At 46.5% G+C, this 16,431-nt stretch overlaps 1 protein-coding gene across 1 annotated transcript; it reads left to right on the top strand.

The window, feature by feature from the left end:
- Positions 1–3,093: 3,093 nt before the first annotated feature.
- Positions 3,094–6,987, top strand: MB (myoglobin). The gene is made up of 3 exons (XM_068191113.1): positions 3,094–3,260; positions 5,235–5,457; positions 6,156–6,987. The coding sequence occupies exons 1-3, from the start codon at positions 3,166–3,168 to the stop codon at positions 6,300–6,302; spliced, it is 465 nt and encodes a 154-aa protein (XP_068047214.1). The 5' UTR covers positions 3,094–3,165; the 3' UTR covers positions 6,303–6,987.
- Positions 6,988–16,431: the final 9,444 nt, after the last annotated feature.

Raw genomic sequence — 16,431 nt, 5'->3', positions numbered from 1 at the left:
GGCTTTTCTGTCCATGGAATTGTGGCATAGTCTAAATTAATTAATACCTGTAGAAAGGTTTGCCAGCTGTGGAGGGTGGAGCAAGGCACAGGTGGGATTGCACCCACTGTTCTGCCAGAGATGGCTCTTTACCTGCCTGCTGAGCCTGTTAGGTGGGGAGACCTTTCCTAAGCACCTTTTCGTAGCATTTTTGGGTAGAAACAAGACCCATGAAGTCTCTAGAACAGTATTTCTCCTCGCGGCAATACCTTGAGTCTCAGCTGTGGCTTCACTGCTGTCCCATGGGATCTTCCTCTGTTCCCATGCCACCACTCCAGCCCTCTGCAATATCAAGGCTGGGGGACAGGGGGGAAGGCACAGCATCCCAAGTGACCAAGGAATAACGATGTCTCTACATGAGCCCATTGCAAAAGATCTGCACACAGCGCTGCAGCCCTGCCTGCCCCGGGGTCACCTTCCTAGCCCCGGAATGAGAGGGCTGGGACGCATCCCCCGGTGCCCGCGGCTCGGTCTCCCGTGGCCACGAGGTGGCAGCAAGCCCTGGCCCACGGGGCCGGAGCCGCGGCACCTCCGGGCCGGGCTGGGGAGGGTCCCCAGTCACCCAGGGCACCCCACCCTGCTGGAGCAGGGGCTGCTGGAGCACGTCCATCCGAGGGGCTTTGCAGTGGGCTGAAAGCGGCCGCATTGCGCCAGCGATGCTCCCCAAAGCCTGGCCAAAAGCATCCGAGGTCCATTTCTGCTGGTTTAGCGACAGTGCTCCAGGTGTGGCTGCGGAGACGCAGCCACGTGTGCCGGCACGGCCCCGGTGTGGGCAGAGCTGCTTGAAACAGGCTATTCAGTCACCTGGTGCATTTTAAAGGAGGCAGCCCTTGTGCTGGCTCTCTGTGGTTTGTGTTTATCCAGATGATTATGCAAGTGATAGATTTTACCCCAAGGGGAAGAAAAGAGGACTGCAGATACTAAAATGTTATGTCCTTTTCATGGCTGCGGGGTTGAGGGGTGGTCTGGTGCACCATAAAACTTCTAGTATTTCTGTAGACTATTTATTTAAGCTCTAGGGAGAAGAGCTTATGATTTCATTTCATTACTACTTTGCTTGCATAAAAAAAGCAATATAGAATCGCATACTCATTTTAAGTATTCTGACAATTTAATGTTAATGTCCATACCAGGACTTTCGGCTTCACAGCCCTGGGGAAAGCAACAGAGAGCAAAGAGTCGACCCATTTCAAATGGAGTTATTATAGCAACTGTGTGGTTCCAGCTTGGGGAATATACAGAGCTCGGTGCATAAGCAGCAGCCTCTCATGTACCGGTATCACGTTTCTGTTGTGTCTGAAAGGTGTGTAAACCAGTAAGGTCAGTGTTCAGGATCCTGCCCAAGCCTGGAAGGATACAAATGCTTCATTACTGCTGTGAGGACATGGGCAGTGAGGCTGCAGATATGTCATCTCCCCTGTCTCAGCCCTGTGCTGTGGAGAACTGCACAGGGAATGAGTTGGAGTACTAACCTCTATTCCATCAGTTGAGCTTAGTTTGGGTAATTGGTAGTGACCTGGTGTTTTCACAGATAAATCAGAATGAAATCCTGAAGTGTTGATTGAAGTAGATAATTGAAGTAGACAATTGAAGTGTTGGATGTAGATTTTTGCATGTGAAGCAAACTAGTACATAGAGGAGATAGAAGGGAAGGATTTCAGAGTCTCAAGTTGACTTGGCTGACAGAGGCTTGCAATATGTAATGGCCAAAATGTCCTTACCTCGAGGCTTGGATGCCAGCTGACATCTCCACTGAGCTTTTGCTACCCTTCTTACCCACAACATTCCCTTTAAATCTCTGTGTTTCCAAGTCATGTGAGGCTCTGTGCCTCCATCATCCTTGCTGCCCAATTACCATTTTATGTGGGCACTTCTCTCCCCTTGCAAGGCTGGAGCAGGGAACTTGTAGCGAGTGGAAGAGTGCAGAGGCACTGATGAAACTCAGGTCCTGCAGCATTGTGGTAGACACTGTGGGGTTGAATGCTCTTCTCCTAAATTCCAAGGTAGGCGTCTTCGGCCTCTGGTTGATATTTCTTAGCTGCTTTCTCCTTGGAAACATCCAGAGGCAGGTGCATGGTTCAGGACAGCAGTACTGGCCTTTGTTATCAGGCTGTGCTCTGACTGCAGCCACCCCTGGAAAGGACCAGTCAACCCACTGGTGTGCCAGGCCATTACCAATCCTGACAGGGAGATAGGAGAAAGCCTGGGAGCCCTCCCAAAGCATATCCACATGGTTTGTCAGCTCAGTGGCTTTTCCTTCCTACACTGAAATTTGTTTGGCTTGACAGAAGTAGCCAGAGAGCAGAACTGCTGATTGGGTGGGTGTTGAACGTAGCTTTGCTCTGTCCTCGTGTCTCTGGTCTGCTGCAAATTACTTTTCTGGTGCAGTTGTACATCTCTTGGCTCCAATATTCAGACTCAGCCATCAGCTAATCCTAGGTGTTTCCCAGAAAAGCAGGCAGCAGGATCCTGGCAGGCAGATGTGGGGGAACTGGCTCCCATACAGCTTTTATCCCTTCATTCCTCCTGCAGCAGGTGGGGAAATGACTGGGCTGCTTTGAATATGGTTATCTCTTAAGGGCACGTCACAAGTGGTGTGTTATCCCAGGAGAAAAGGATGGTGAAATCATATGGGAAAGGAAAGGCCTTTGGAGTGATGGAGTCAATGCTACTGGCTGTCCTGGCCTTTTCTCCTGCCTGCCCTTGGCAGGCCAGGGGAGAGGGAGGCAGGGTGGCCTTGCAGATGACTGTGCTCTTCAGACATCTCCTGCCATAAAGCTTGACACTGTCTCTGCGTCCTTAGGAACCTGGGACAGGCTCCTGGCACAGCATTCCAGCAGTGCCCTTTCTGTCTAGAGTGGGACATGTGCCAGTCCAATACGAGAAGCAGAAATTATGCCATTAGTGGTACCCACAATAGTACCTGACCCAAAATAGCTTCCTAGGAAAAAACAGGGAGGCTGATTAGGTTAGACAAGCCTGAAAGAGAGCAAGAAGTCCCGCTGATGATTGACAGGTGTAGGTTTGTGGGCAGGGGCTATAAATCCCACGGGTGAGCTCTCCAGCTACCCTTTGGTGAAAGGCAAACGGCTGCAGGAAGCACTCAGGACTCGCCTTTGGTGAACCATGGGGCTCAGTGACCAGGAATGGCAGCAAGTCCTGACAGTCTGGGGAAAGGTGGAGTCCGACCTCGCTGGCCATGGCCATGAAATTTTAATGAGGTAGGCAAGAAGCTTCAGTTCTAAGAGTAAAGCTGAGAGCTTTTGATGAGAGACATGCTTGTCAGTGTTTATTTCAACAAGGTGTTGTCTTTCTTGTAGGGTAGTGGTTTTTCCATTGCTATTTTTTGGGTTAAAAGTTACTCACTGTGTAAATTGGCTGTGCTTCTGTCTCTCTATCTCTCTGTGGGTGCAGGAGCAGACCAGTGCTGCTTTTAACACATGGCTGTGCTTTGTCTCTCTGCCTCTGGTGGCCAAGCTCTGCTTTGGATCCTCATTTCCCAAGCACTACAGTGAGAAATGCTGGAGTGAAGTGTGTGTCATGGGGCTTCAGATGCTCTGCAGAAAGGATGTGGGGAGGCAGAGAAGGAATGAAAAGAGAGGAACATCACCTCTGGGGCAATTTTCTTGGAATCTATTTCAGTAAAATTAACTGCAAAGTACCTGAGAGTTTCCCACTCCCCAACTTTGTCTCACCTGGCAGAGCCCTGCCCATCCTGCTTTTTGGCCAGAAATCCGTGCAATAACACTTGTCCACTACGTCACGTTGAATTTGAGGTCTAAGTATGAAATGAGGCACATCCTTCCCCTTACTTCCCTTCTCCATTATTCCAGTGTCAGATGTGCTGCTGAGGTCTCCAACTGAGAGGACCCTATCCTCCATGTTGTCCTTGTGATCCTGGCACTCGGAGTGGTGAACACCCCAGATACTGCAAAGTGGGAAAGAACATTAGGTGGACACTGGAGCCTAGCTTGTCCCTTAAGACCAGAGATAATGCAGACTTTGAGGAGATTCTCTTCAGCTCTCCTCTAAGACTGTGCACATCCAAATGTGCTGGAAGGGTACAGACACTGAGCAGAGTAGTGGGGATCTGGCACCTGCTTGGGGGATTTTCTACCCTAAGCATGGCTAAGGCAAGGAGCCCACACCTCCAGGCATATCTACTGCAAAGCTGTGAAAAACAGCTGTTATCAAAGATGAGCCAGAGAAGGGGGCTGTTTTCCTTACCTGCTTTATCATGTTCCAGATCAGCTGCCGTTTGAAGGGAAAGGAATGGAGTGGGTGGAAATGTGATGGCTTTCCCCTCTTGTGGTCCAGAGCAGGCGTGCTGGAGGGATAGCAGGAACCTGAGCCATCCTCACCCATCCATCTCTGAGGTGGCTACTTTGGCTCTGAATTTGCCACATGCTAGTAAAAGCAGTTCCCAATGGAAATGTAGTACCATTTTTCTTACAAGTATCCCAGAGTAGAGCATGGCATTAAATAAATAGATGTCACCCTGTGACTTTGCGCTCCCCTGCCAAAACTGGTCTCCTCCAAGGAGTTTCTGAGGGAGGAGAGAGGGTGTGAAAAAAGGTCAGGAACCAAATTCCTCCATTTCTGTAATCATAGGGTTTAGGGGCACAGTAAACTCTCCCATCCAGATGACAATCAAGAACACATGACCTCTAGGTATAAGGGACCTGAGGTTGGGGGCTGTTCCCTTTTTTTTTTTCCTTTTTTTTTTTTTTCCTTTCTATGGGAAGCTTGTAGACCTCTCATTTCCTGGCCAACAAATCATGGGCTGATAAGAGAGTTTGTGTGAGAGGCAGGGGTCTATAAGTTGGCTCTCCAGCAACAGTAAATTGATGAAGACAGGCAGTTTTGTTTGCTTTAGGTTTTCCTTCACATGAATACAAGAACTCACCTCTCAGTATCATGACTAGCCTTGGCTCTTGTCTCTGTCTTAAAAGAGACATAATCCAGGGGATGGGTGCCAAAGAGTTATCAGAACTGTATGGAAAAAATACAGACACTTCCTCTGTTGCTCTAGTTAGGCATGTTTAGAGTGGTGTCTCGACTGGAGGGAATGGAAATAGACAGTGGTGATCATCTTAGGAAATGAGTAAGAAGATGGGATTAAAGTCGATTGAGTACGCAAAGGGAGATATGTCAGGAGCTTCTCCTCTCCAAAGCCCCTCTGCTTTTGTCCACAGACTCTTTCAGGACCATCCTGAGACCCTTGATCGCTTTGAAAAGTTCAAAGGTCTGAAGACCCCTGATGCGATGAAGGGCTCTGAAGAGCTGAAGAAACATGGAACTACTGTTCTTACCCAGCTGGGCAAAATCCTGAAGGCAAAGGGTAATCATGAGGCCGAGCTGAAGCCCCTGGCTCAGACCCATGCAACCAAGCACAAAATCCCTGTCAAATATCTGGAGGTATGGAAAAGGGCAGAGAGTCTCTGTGTCTGATCTGTAGTGAATGTGTGCAAGACAGCTGTGTGAGAGTTGGGCTTTCATTTATTGATGACTAGTTGGACTTCAGTGAGCTCTCCTTCAAGTCCAGGGTCTGCGTGTACAAGTAGGAGGAGGCACAGAAAGGGCTCATGGTATGCAAATTGTATGTGAATATCCAAGTTTAGATTTCCCATTCCAAACACCCAAACACAGTCTGACCAACCCTTGACAACAATAAGCCAGCCCGTGCAGCCTATGCATGCCTGGGAAACTGCATTACATAAGGACTGTCAGTGACTGGACACAAGGGACGTACAATTTTAGAGTAAGCCCTGGAGGATCCACTGGAGACCAAGACCCATAAAACTAAGTGTTATACAAACACAGGGCATGAATTTGCAGTCTTAATGGATGAGACCGACAAAAAGTGGAAAGGGCCATGGTCTACTCAAGGTCATGAAGCAGATCAGCGTCAGAGCTAGGAATAGAGCCCAGTGCTTCTGCCTAGCCCGGACTCCTTGCATACTAGACCTCACTGTCTCTCCAGAGGCTGCAGGAAGGCCTACTGAATTAACTCAGAGATATTTCCAGGCTCTGCAACCTATTTCTTAGTCTGGCTTTTCTGAAAATAAACCTTGAGTGTCCCTTCAGTTTTTCTTTCTCTCTTTCCTTCCTCACAGTTCATTTCTGAAGTCATTATCAAGGTCCTTGCTGAAAAACACGCTGCAGACTTTGGGGCTGATGCCCAGGCTGCAATGAAGAAGGCTCTGGAGCTGTTCCGAAATGATATGGCCAGCAAGTACAAGGAGTTCGGTTTCCAGGGTTAGCACATACGCACAAAGGAACACCACAAAGGAGGGCCTGGCCACGCATCTTTCCCCAGCGCTATTTTGGACATCTCACAATTGGCCATCTCTGGTGTGTGGGAAAGCTTTGATGAGAGGCCAAGAGTCACTCCAGGCAGCATAGAGGCACTCAGAGTGATATCCATGATAAACTGTCATTTCCTGGCTTCATGTATACAAAAGAAATATTCTGCTTTCTTAGGAACAATAACATTAGGGGTTATCTGTGAGCTTCAACCTTTCTCTCTCTCTCCCTGAAACTCAGTCTCATCGGAGAGGCAAATGGCATGGCCAAAGATGAAGGGATGTGGAGGATCAAGGGAAGGACTGAGTGTGGTGAATGAGTGAAGGATGACTCAAATGAGAGATGTAAGAATGGGAAGCAGGGACACAACATCCCATTCCTCCCACAGGTGAGACTGTTAGCAGGTTACTGTGGAGAGCTGCCAGCACAGTGTTACCTTGCTTTGTGGGGGTGAATGCAGCCAGTCTCCAGTGCCTGCCAGCTCTGGAGGGTTTAGTTGTTAAACTTGCATTAGCAAAACTATAAAGAGCAGTAGTCCCTGTGATCTGTAGGCTTCTAGCAGCCGCCACTATGCGTCTGAAGGTCTGTTGCCCTGGGAAGTGAAATATGTGTTTCTCAGAAAATAAAAATCCCTGCACCAGAGTTGTGTGTTTGCTCCTGGCTGTACAAACACCCCAATGAGAACTAGGGGAGAAGGAGAAAGTGGAAAGGTGTTTTGCATACACATCTGGCTGCAGAGAAACCTGCACTGTCAGTCCATGACCACAGCAACATGTGGCTGCTTGTCTTAGCCAGGGATTCGGGGCACTCAGATGTCACCATGGGGACATGACCTGATTACTGGACCTCACAGCACAAGACAGCAGCCTCAGCTCAGTGCCTTGGTGCTGAGAGAAACGCTCCCTGACTAAAGGTCGTGGCCACTGCTGTGCTGGGGGAATATGGTGAGGGAAGGTCCCTTGTTCATTTATGGGGAGGTGGCATGTGCAAGCAGCCTTGGCTCCCAGCAGCAATGCACAGCATTGCTCTCTCCAGACACTGGAAAGGAGAGATGATCAGCTCAGGTGGAAGGCTGTGATGGCAGCATATGCTCTGAAGACCCAAACTCTGGTCTTTGCAGCCTTTTGATTTTTTGCTGAGGTGCATCTGCAGTGCATGCTGCACTGTGTTTACAGATGTACACCCACATCCTGTGGGGGACCTTAAGGGACAGACATAATGGCAAGATGCCTCCCTCTGCTTGTCGCCCTCTCCCCATCCCAACACCAGGGGCTTGTGGCTAGGGGAAATGCATGGAAGTGACACAGCTGCTCTTTTTGCTGTAGAGAAAATAATGCACCTTATCTCACAGAGACAGTGTGAGGGCAAGCACAAGGAAGAAAAATGAGGTGCTCAGTAACAGGAGCTACTAGCAGGACCTAGTTCAAGGTACTCCCTGCTACACTGTGTGCAGTGGAGACAGTGGAGGAGCCACCAGCTCCCTTAAAAATCAATCGTGAACCAGCATGATCTGCTGTGTCTTTGGTCAGGACAAAGCCAAAATAATTCAGTCTCTGAAAGGAGAAGGAACAATAAATTCCTTCGCAGAACTGTGCATATCTAATTTCTTGCTGTTTACAAATCCTCACTTTACCTCTGGGAGCTTGCTTGATGTTTCAACCTTTCAGAGGGAGTCACAAAGGCATATGCTGTCACCTAGATGAAGTTACAGCCAGGTGGTCCCTGGCTTAAGCAGTGTGCTTCGTCTGACTCCAGTCTAGTCTGTCTGGTTTTGTGGGGAGGGCAATATATGTAATTAAGGTCTAGGACTGCTTGTCCAACACAATAAGATCTAAAGCAAGAGTCAGTGACAACAGACTCTGCTTCAGGATTAAAAGCTCTGCTATAGCAGCTGTCTCCGTCAGTCTGAGTGGGACTGGAGTTGTCTAGATATTTTTATGCAAGGCAGTGTGGTGGAGGAAGGAGAGTTTGCATGTGTGTTGTGCCTAGTTACTGGTTATTAGGTACCTGGACTAAATGTCAGCCCATTGGGAGCACTGACCTTCTCTCTGCTTGCCTTACCCCACTGTGTCAGTGCACTAGGAGCCACCCTTAAATCTGCTGGTAGATGTGGGGCCTGACGGAGGTTTTCTGGTTGTGCCTGTGGCTCAGTGAAGATGTGCAAGCCGAGATGAACCAGCATGTTCAGCTACCAATAACAGTGAAGGTAACTCCAGCAAGCTTGGTGATTTGGGATTCTTTAGTGAAATCCACCTCTCTGCACCTTTGCTACTTTAGGCACAGAGTATGCCTTTGGCTGAGTCCTGGCATAACTGCAGGGATATATGTAATTCCCACAAAGTGAGTCTATAAAACTCCTGCAATGGCCCTGGCTTTAAGGACAGGGGAAGTTTCCTACAACAAAGCGGATGGTGGGAAAAGGATTTTTTTAGCTCTGTGCTATAATGATTCAGAGTCTTTGCTGGAGGCCCCCCTTTCACTCTGCTGCTAGCACATAAAGCTTTTCTGGTTCATGTATGGGACAAAGTCCTTTAGTGGAGATAAACCATATCAGCGCAAACCCAGACATTTTCCTCCTTCTTTTCCAGGAATAGCTTTACATCAGGTGGATGGGTCCCAGGGACTTGTCCCCATCCCCTGTCCCCGTTGGGACCATGTGGTGTCACATACTCATTCCCAGTCACAGGATGAGATGTGGATTGTGTGGCTGCCAGCCACCTTGCTCCAGCACGTATGCACCGACTGCAGCCAGGTCGGGCTTGAGGCCCCTCTCCCTGCTGTGGTTTCCATTGCATGGCAGAACTCGCCATGGCACCAAGCCAGTGACCTGTCTGGGATCTCTTGGGCTTCAGTGTCAGACACCAGCCACTCATCAGAATCTCAGATGAGGGGAGCAGGCTCTTGCTTCCCAGACACTGTGCAAATGAGCTGTCAGCCCCAGCCAGGGTGCAACAACACTGCAGGCTGTGCTGCCTGTCCCCTTTGTCTTTCCCTCTGCCTGCTTATCCTGCTGACTCCAATACACCTGCCAACGTCAAGTGGCATCACAGAACAAGGGCTAGGGACCATACTATTAATCCTGTGATCTGTCTCTTGGTCACCTCAGTGGGAGAACGGGATAGGGCTCCGATGACTAATTATGTTAAATATTTAGCACATTAGTATGAAGCTTGTGACATTCTTCATATTTGCATCTCCCTGCAGGGCTAATGCGAGGAAAGGGCAAGAATGTTTCTAGTCCATGTAATAGTCACTGAACAGATAAGTCTGGTTTCTGGGAATTGAAGCACAGACAGTGCCTGAAGGGTATAATGCCTATATTTTATTAATTTAATAAGGAGACAAATGCCCATCTATACTACATGCTTTCAGATGAGGATTATTTTTGTCATGATCCCTATGGTTTCTGCCACCTTGCCAAAACCTGTCCTGTGTGTTATGCCACTGAGGAAAAGAAATAGTGAAACTGGGTGTTTTTGTGATGTAGACATGCTTGTCTATAATATTTTTTTCCAGAAGGTGCATGACATCAGAGCATGTCCTCCTTCTTCCTAGACTCATTCGTCTCAGGTTTGCTCAAGGCTGCTTTTCCAGGCTGTGCAGGGCTTAACAATGAGAGTCTGCTTCTCAGACTGAGCACACAGACACACACACAGAGACACAGACACACACACATACCTAAACACAAGCACCAGCTTCAAAACACACATCGTAGCAAAGCCCATCTGTCCAAATCCTTCAGATTGCAGCATTCTTGTGTGCCAGTTCTTCATCTGAGAGGATGATATATATGAGTTCTCACATTGTGTTTAAATGAAGTACAGCCTTGAAATAGCTAAGGTCTAACCAAGTAAGAAAACAGACTGTGCAAGGACAGGGCACCTGGGGAGTACTGGTGGGTTGTAGGGCTGTTAAATTTCATGAAGTTGTGCCAACAGAGTCAAGGAAGTCACCTGGAACTAAGTGAGAAGAAAAAGCCCAATCAGCCTCTTTTATCCAACATCCTAATAAATGAGCATTTATGAACATGAGAGTCACAACAATGCAGCGTTCTTAACCAGAACATAAATCCCTCCCTCCCCTGTGATCATAGGCACAACAAGCCCATCTCCCAGTCCTGTGACTTCTATAAAATCCTTATCCAAATGTCAGCAAAGGTGACCTTGTGCCTTTTTAAAGCAGTACTTTATAGTCACTTGACTGCACTTTGCCAAAGTCCTTTCCCAGTTTGGCTTTCATCCCCTGCAAATAAATAAACAGAACAGGCTGCCTCCACCTTCCCCTCCAGTCCTGCAGTGACCACTTGTGATAAGCCATGTCAGAGAGACAGGTCTGAGGCTCTCTTGGGCAAGGCAAGGCAAGGCAAGCCCTGGCATGGGGCATGCCAGCATATCTGGTAGTTGCATGGACAAGGCAATGTGTATTTGGGATGGGGAGGGATACGTTCTGGTGTGTATTGTAGCTGCACCTTATGTCTGGAGGAGGCCTTAAAGGAAATTATGCCTGTTTCCCATTTCCCTTCTCCAAGGAAAGCTCAGTATGAATGCAGCTGCTGGGTGCCTGATCTTATTTTAGATTGTGCTTAAAGCAGGTTCAAATGTTCCAGAGTCAGAACAGATTTGGGTGGAAGACCTTCTGATTATTAGCACTTAATTCTCTATGTCTCTATGCTTAGCTTGTGGATCTTCTGTTATTTCCCAGTATATATAATTAGTGGTGCTTTTATTAAGTTTTTTTATTTTCTGTCCTCCCTTAACCTGTTTCCTTATTCAAGATAAATTCCAGCATCCAAGCTCTCACCAGAGGGGTGGAAAATTCCTGGAGCTGATACCCTCACCAAGATGTGGGATTGCTCTGCTCAGGGCTTGCATGACATCAGGCTTGTCCTCTTGGCAAACTCTGGGGTTATCTGGAGAGTTAGCTGATACAGTGTCAAAGTGAGTCTGTGTTTTTTCACTCAGCTGGATGAATAGTCCGGTGCCCTTTGAGGGATGCCACAGATTAACTGTGAGTTGGCTGGGTATAAAGGAGTAAAAATACCACAGAGTTTTGTCTGAACCAGCCATATGGTGTCCCTGCAGAGTCTGTGGCTGAGCAAAGGGTTTGCACCAGTCACGCTCAGAAAAGCTGTCCAGAGATGGTGGAAGAAGAGGCAGAGCACATCAAATGCCACACTTGCAGCCCTGAGCTCCCTCTCTGAGGGCAAATGAATCTGTGGGGTTCATAAGGAAGAAAAATGAAATACAGGTGGGAAATGGAGGCACAACTGCCTCCCCCCCGAGACTATTTACTCTCTTAGTGCCTCCTGAAGAGTGGTAGCATCATTCTAACAACCCTTCTGCTGTAATGCAATGGAGGGAGTTTCCTAACACAAGCTGCTAACTGGTATGCTTTTGCATGGGAAGAAAGATGGAGTTTTCTCATGGTGCTAAGATTCTGGATGTGATGCTTTCACAAAGCTGGCCCATAAACCATGAGAAAGAAACTTTTTGTACATTTTGTTTTTGCCATGATAATAGCATGTATTGCTAACTCAACTAATTCCCCAGCTAATTTTAGCATGTCATGTTTATGCTGGTGTCACCATGTCTTTTGCTATGCTTCCTCTACAGATGAGAAATGATCCCTCAGTGCATAAAGTCATCAATTTTGTTTTTCCTTTTCAGTCAAAATCCTCTGTTGTGAAATGGAGTTCTTCATAACAGTCACAAATTGCTAGCTCATAATAAGTAAAGTAATTAGAATATAGCTCTTAATATATTTCCTGCTATGGTTTTTCTAGCTCAGCAGAGTCATAGTTTCCTTATCTGTTTTAGATCAGAAGCTTGTTGACTGTAAGTGTCATCAGGGATAAGCTCTGTTCTAATTTCTAATGGCAATTAAGAACTCAGTTTCATTCAGTTTAAAACTCTCAGTCTATAAAATACTGAAACAACACCCCTCTTACAATATGCCTGAGTTATTTGCCCTACTGTTCTTAGCCTGGACCTTAGTTAGAGGCCTATCTATGCTTTTCATCTACAGTACTGTGCAGTTAAGCCCATTTTAGAGAGGGTAAACTGAGGCAGAGAGGCACAAGCACATTGTTTTCAGGCTTTTTTTCATTCAGCTGTCCATTAGGCCAGGCTGCTGACTGCAGGGCAGTGGATGCTTGTGATCTTTCTGTGTAGGAAGACGTGAAGTTGTGCCATCTGCCAGTGAGCAGTTCTTGCTTTGAAGTGGTTGCATTTTAGCAGTTGCCAAAGGACATCCTGTATATAGATGTGCAGTCACAATGTGGGTGCAGTGTAAATACCCCGACAGATTACAGATGCTGCATGCAAAGTGAAGCAGTCTAAAGACTTTGGGGCTGAACTTGAAATGAAGTTCTCTGGAGATGAACTGTGAAATATGGTGGCACTTGGGAAATTGCCAATCTCCTCACTTCCAAAGAAAAGAAGACTCCCAGACTGAGATAATGAAGGACATGGATATCTAAATATGTCACCAGCAGAAGAGAGGTCTCTAAATCCTAGTGTATGAACCTCAGATATTCCTGTGTAATTATGCACATGCTTACAATCTCATCTGTAATCCACTCCTTGATTTCTAACATTTTGCCACCATCTTGGGTGGGTCTAAGCCATCCAGGTCTCGTTTGCCTAATTTAATTTATAATCCATGGAAGTGACCTTCTTCTGCCTACTTTGGCAGATCCAGTCATATGTTGCCTAATCCAGCCTCCAAAAAATGCTGTTCCAGCTACTTCCATCCAATAGTGTGATTAGTGAACAAGGTTCAGGTGCATGCCTGTTATCACATAGATAACTCATAATCCTTTGGTCTTTTAAAAATGAGCTGTGCCTTTCTAATTTGGAAAGGGCTTTCCTTCAGGAGACCAGCTTTCAGTGATGGATCCCTGCCTAGCTTGTGTGCCTAGGCTCTAAAGGAGTAGGCTTTAAAAAAACCCAAAAAACTCAGTGCTGGTTTTCATACTGACTGTAGTTAGCTAGCCCTCCTCACTCAACACATGACTGGCTGAATCCTTTTAAACCACCAAACTCTCTATTGGTGTGCTGGAGTCCTGGGCAAGTGTCACAGCCTGGAGTATTTCTACTCCAGCAACCAGAGCTGTCTAAAAGCCTTCACACACCTTTGAGGCTGTTACTGTCTTAATGAGACCACTCCTTCCCAAGGGGATTCTCTTTGAGAAGAAAAATGGAGAGAGGAGGGAGAAGATATTTCTGTGCCGAGCATTAAATGACATCTTGCAAAGCATGAGGTATCTGCCTGGGAGCAACAGCCTATGTGACAGCCTGCTGTGTGTTGTTCAGAGAGTCTGGGGTTGTTTTTCCTGTGAGCTATGCTTCCAGCCTCTCCTCCCACCTCATTGACAGTAACATCTGGATCTACCCGCACTCACAGTTCTCTTTGGAACAGTGTGAGTGCAGCAAGAGAAAGAGGGTTTTCTTTCCTTATTGCTCTGTTTTGAGGATAGCTTGCAGCTGTGCCTGGCTGGAAGGAATGTACAGATTTCATGGAGGATGGTCGAGAAACATTTCCTTTCCCAACTGCATCGCATCCCTGTTCATACACACAGTGGCTCATAACTGGGAAATCTTCAGTTCCAATTCTTCTGGCAACATACAGTAGGGAAGACATAGAAATGGAGGCAATGATTTTTCTTTCCATCTACGGTCAGATTGGAGATGGATAACACTGCATCACCCTCAGTAAAGGGGTTGATTATGGAGAAAAGCGTGCTAGAGCCTCTCAATGTTAGAAATAGACCAAAACAGAGTAAGTGCTGCAGAGTACAGCATCCTTTCAAGTACTGGTGTTGGTGAGATAAGAGATAATACATACTAGAGAGTGTCTATTGAGAGAGAGGAGAGACACATCACTTGTATCTTGAGGGCAGAGCATCTTAGAAATAAATGTAAAGAATAAGCTTTCTTTGGGCATTTAATTTCCCTCCTGTTGGAAGTGCTTACCTACAGTTACCTACAATTAAGTCTGTGATGAGAGTGCATGTGTGTGGGTGTAGGTATGTGTATGCACAGCACAAAGGCTATAGTTAATACACAAAACTAAACGCTTCGTTCCGGAGCCCCAAATGTACACAGCCTCTCAATACTCATCAATTTCAGTGGGTGTGAGACCTTTCAAAGGCCTGGATTCATGCAGCAAATTCTTTGCCACAGGCTTAGGATTAGTGATATTTTTCTGCTCATGATGCAGTACAAACTTGGAAATCAGCTCTGCATCTATTCATCAGCTGAAGTATGAGCCCCTTTTATTAGTGCCTTTTGTGGCAATAACTGTGATCTATTTAAAGCCTTCAAATTGCAATTCCCTACAGCAGATGTAGTGGAAGCAGATATCCATGGAAATCAGTCAAAATGAGCTCGTGTTGCTGTACAAAGGGTGGGCTCTGTTCTGCTCAGCAACAGTTACCAAATTACTGCCACATGGTCTTTGTCTCCTTCTTCAGTGGTTTGGGGCTTGGTGCTAGGTTTCCTGGGGAAGTTTTGCTGCCATTTAAAGTCCCTGCTTCATATTCACTCTCTTTCATTTCTCCACCTTACAAGGCATTCAAGGAGGAGACGTTGCTCTTCTTGTGGCCTAGCTCTGAATCCTCAAAGTTGTCATGGCTAAATCCATGTGGTGTGACTGTTAACGGTCCCCTGTTAACAGCAGCAAACTCATTCTCATCTCAGCAAGTGATCCTTCAACAAGAACTATGAAGCTGCATAGGTGGGTAAGTGTTGCAGGAAAGCAGGGGGGACCAGCCAGATACTTTTATTTGGGAAACTGTTGAGATGCTTTCATTTTTTTTTTTTTAATGAACTTTTTTATTTAAATCTCATCCTCTGCACTTGGCTGATTGGTGTCAGAGCTGGCCAAATGCAGGGTTTCTCTGCCGCGGAGGATACCATAGATGGCTATTAAGAATTCTGGATAGGAAAAAAATTGGTACAAATTACTGTAAACCAAGGCTCATATTTACAACAGGAGTTTTCCCCTTCTAGGCTGTTCTTATTGGAGTGGGACTGGAACAAACTGAGAAAAGAGCAAAAGATGCACTATGTATGCCCAAGAAGGCAGAGTGGTGTCCTTGCAGTGTGTACTGACCCTTGCAGGAGTGGTCAAAAGTCCATAGAAAACCCACATAAGTCCATACAGGGACCAAAACTGTTCGATATTAGTACAATTTAATAGTAATGGCCCAGGCAGTGGGATCAATTGCATTCTCAGCAATTTTGCAGATGACACCAAGCTGAGTGGTGCCGTTGATGTACTAGTGGCAGGGGATGATACCATGTTCTGCTCCACTCTTAAGCTGTATACGGTTGTGTCCTGAGAAGACTATTCTATGGAGGAACTAATGCAACTCCCCAGTACAGCCTAAACTAGTTGTCATGACATACCATGTTAATTTTCTTATTTTTCCCTGAGTAATTGGAATTTGGCCTGTGACAGAGACAGAAATGGGAAGCATATTTGCCCACCCAGGCTGCAGAGAAAGACTGTAAATGGTGACATTAGTCAAGTAGCAGTTTGAGTCATGTTTGGTACCACTGCACAGCTGTGTCAAGAAGAAATCCTCTGGGAAACTGGGCAAGGAAAAATGGAAAGGAAAAAAATGGAAAGGAAAAAAAAAGCACTTTAACTAGCACTGACTAGTTCTTCTTTCTTGTCATTATTTCCTTGGGATGTTGTCACGCATTATGGAGGAGATATTGTTTGGACCAAGTACATGGAATTTCTTCCTCCCAACTCTTCAGTAAATCCTAAAGTTCTTTTTAAACTAAGATTGCTATAAAGCTGGGGTTCCTGGCTCAGACTCTTTCTTCCATTCAGTTCATTGTTACTGTCCAATGTCCCAGATGTGAAACAGCTGCTCACACAGCAGCATCTAGCCAGACATTGGAAATCTGATTATACACTGAAATGAGAACTGGAACCAGGGAAAGGATATTTATATCTTCAGATTCAACCTGCTTCTTTATTACAGACATGGTGGTGGGCTATGTCATTCCACGTTCAGATGACCGGCTTCAGAGTTTCATTGTAGAACATCTACCCCAGGCTTCCACAGGATAT

The sequence above is a fragment of the Anomalospiza imberbis genome, chromosome 5 (genome assembly GCF_031753505.1).
Source record: "Anomalospiza imberbis isolate Cuckoo-Finch-1a 21T00152 chromosome 5, ASM3175350v1, whole genome shotgun sequence".
NCBI classification, from domain to species: Eukaryota; Metazoa; Chordata; class Aves; order Passeriformes; family Viduidae; genus Anomalospiza; species Anomalospiza imberbis.
Note: the sequence above shows the minus strand (reverse complement) of the source record. Positions and strands in the feature narration are given on the sequence as shown.

Bases quoted from the DNA above. Each gene is read 5' to 3' on its own strand.
- MB (XM_068191113.1), top strand. From the start codon at position 3,166: ATGGGGCTCAGTGACCAGGAATGGCAGCAAGTCCTGACAGTCTGGGGA. The intron at 3,261-5,234 runs GTAGGCAAGAAG...TTTTGTCCACAG, and splicing joins GGCCATGAAATTTTAATGAG to ACTCTTTCAGGACCATCCTG. The intron at 5,458-6,155 runs GTATGGAAAAGG...CCTTCCTCACAG, and splicing joins TCCCTGTCAAATATCTGGAG to TTCATTTCTGAAGTCATTAT.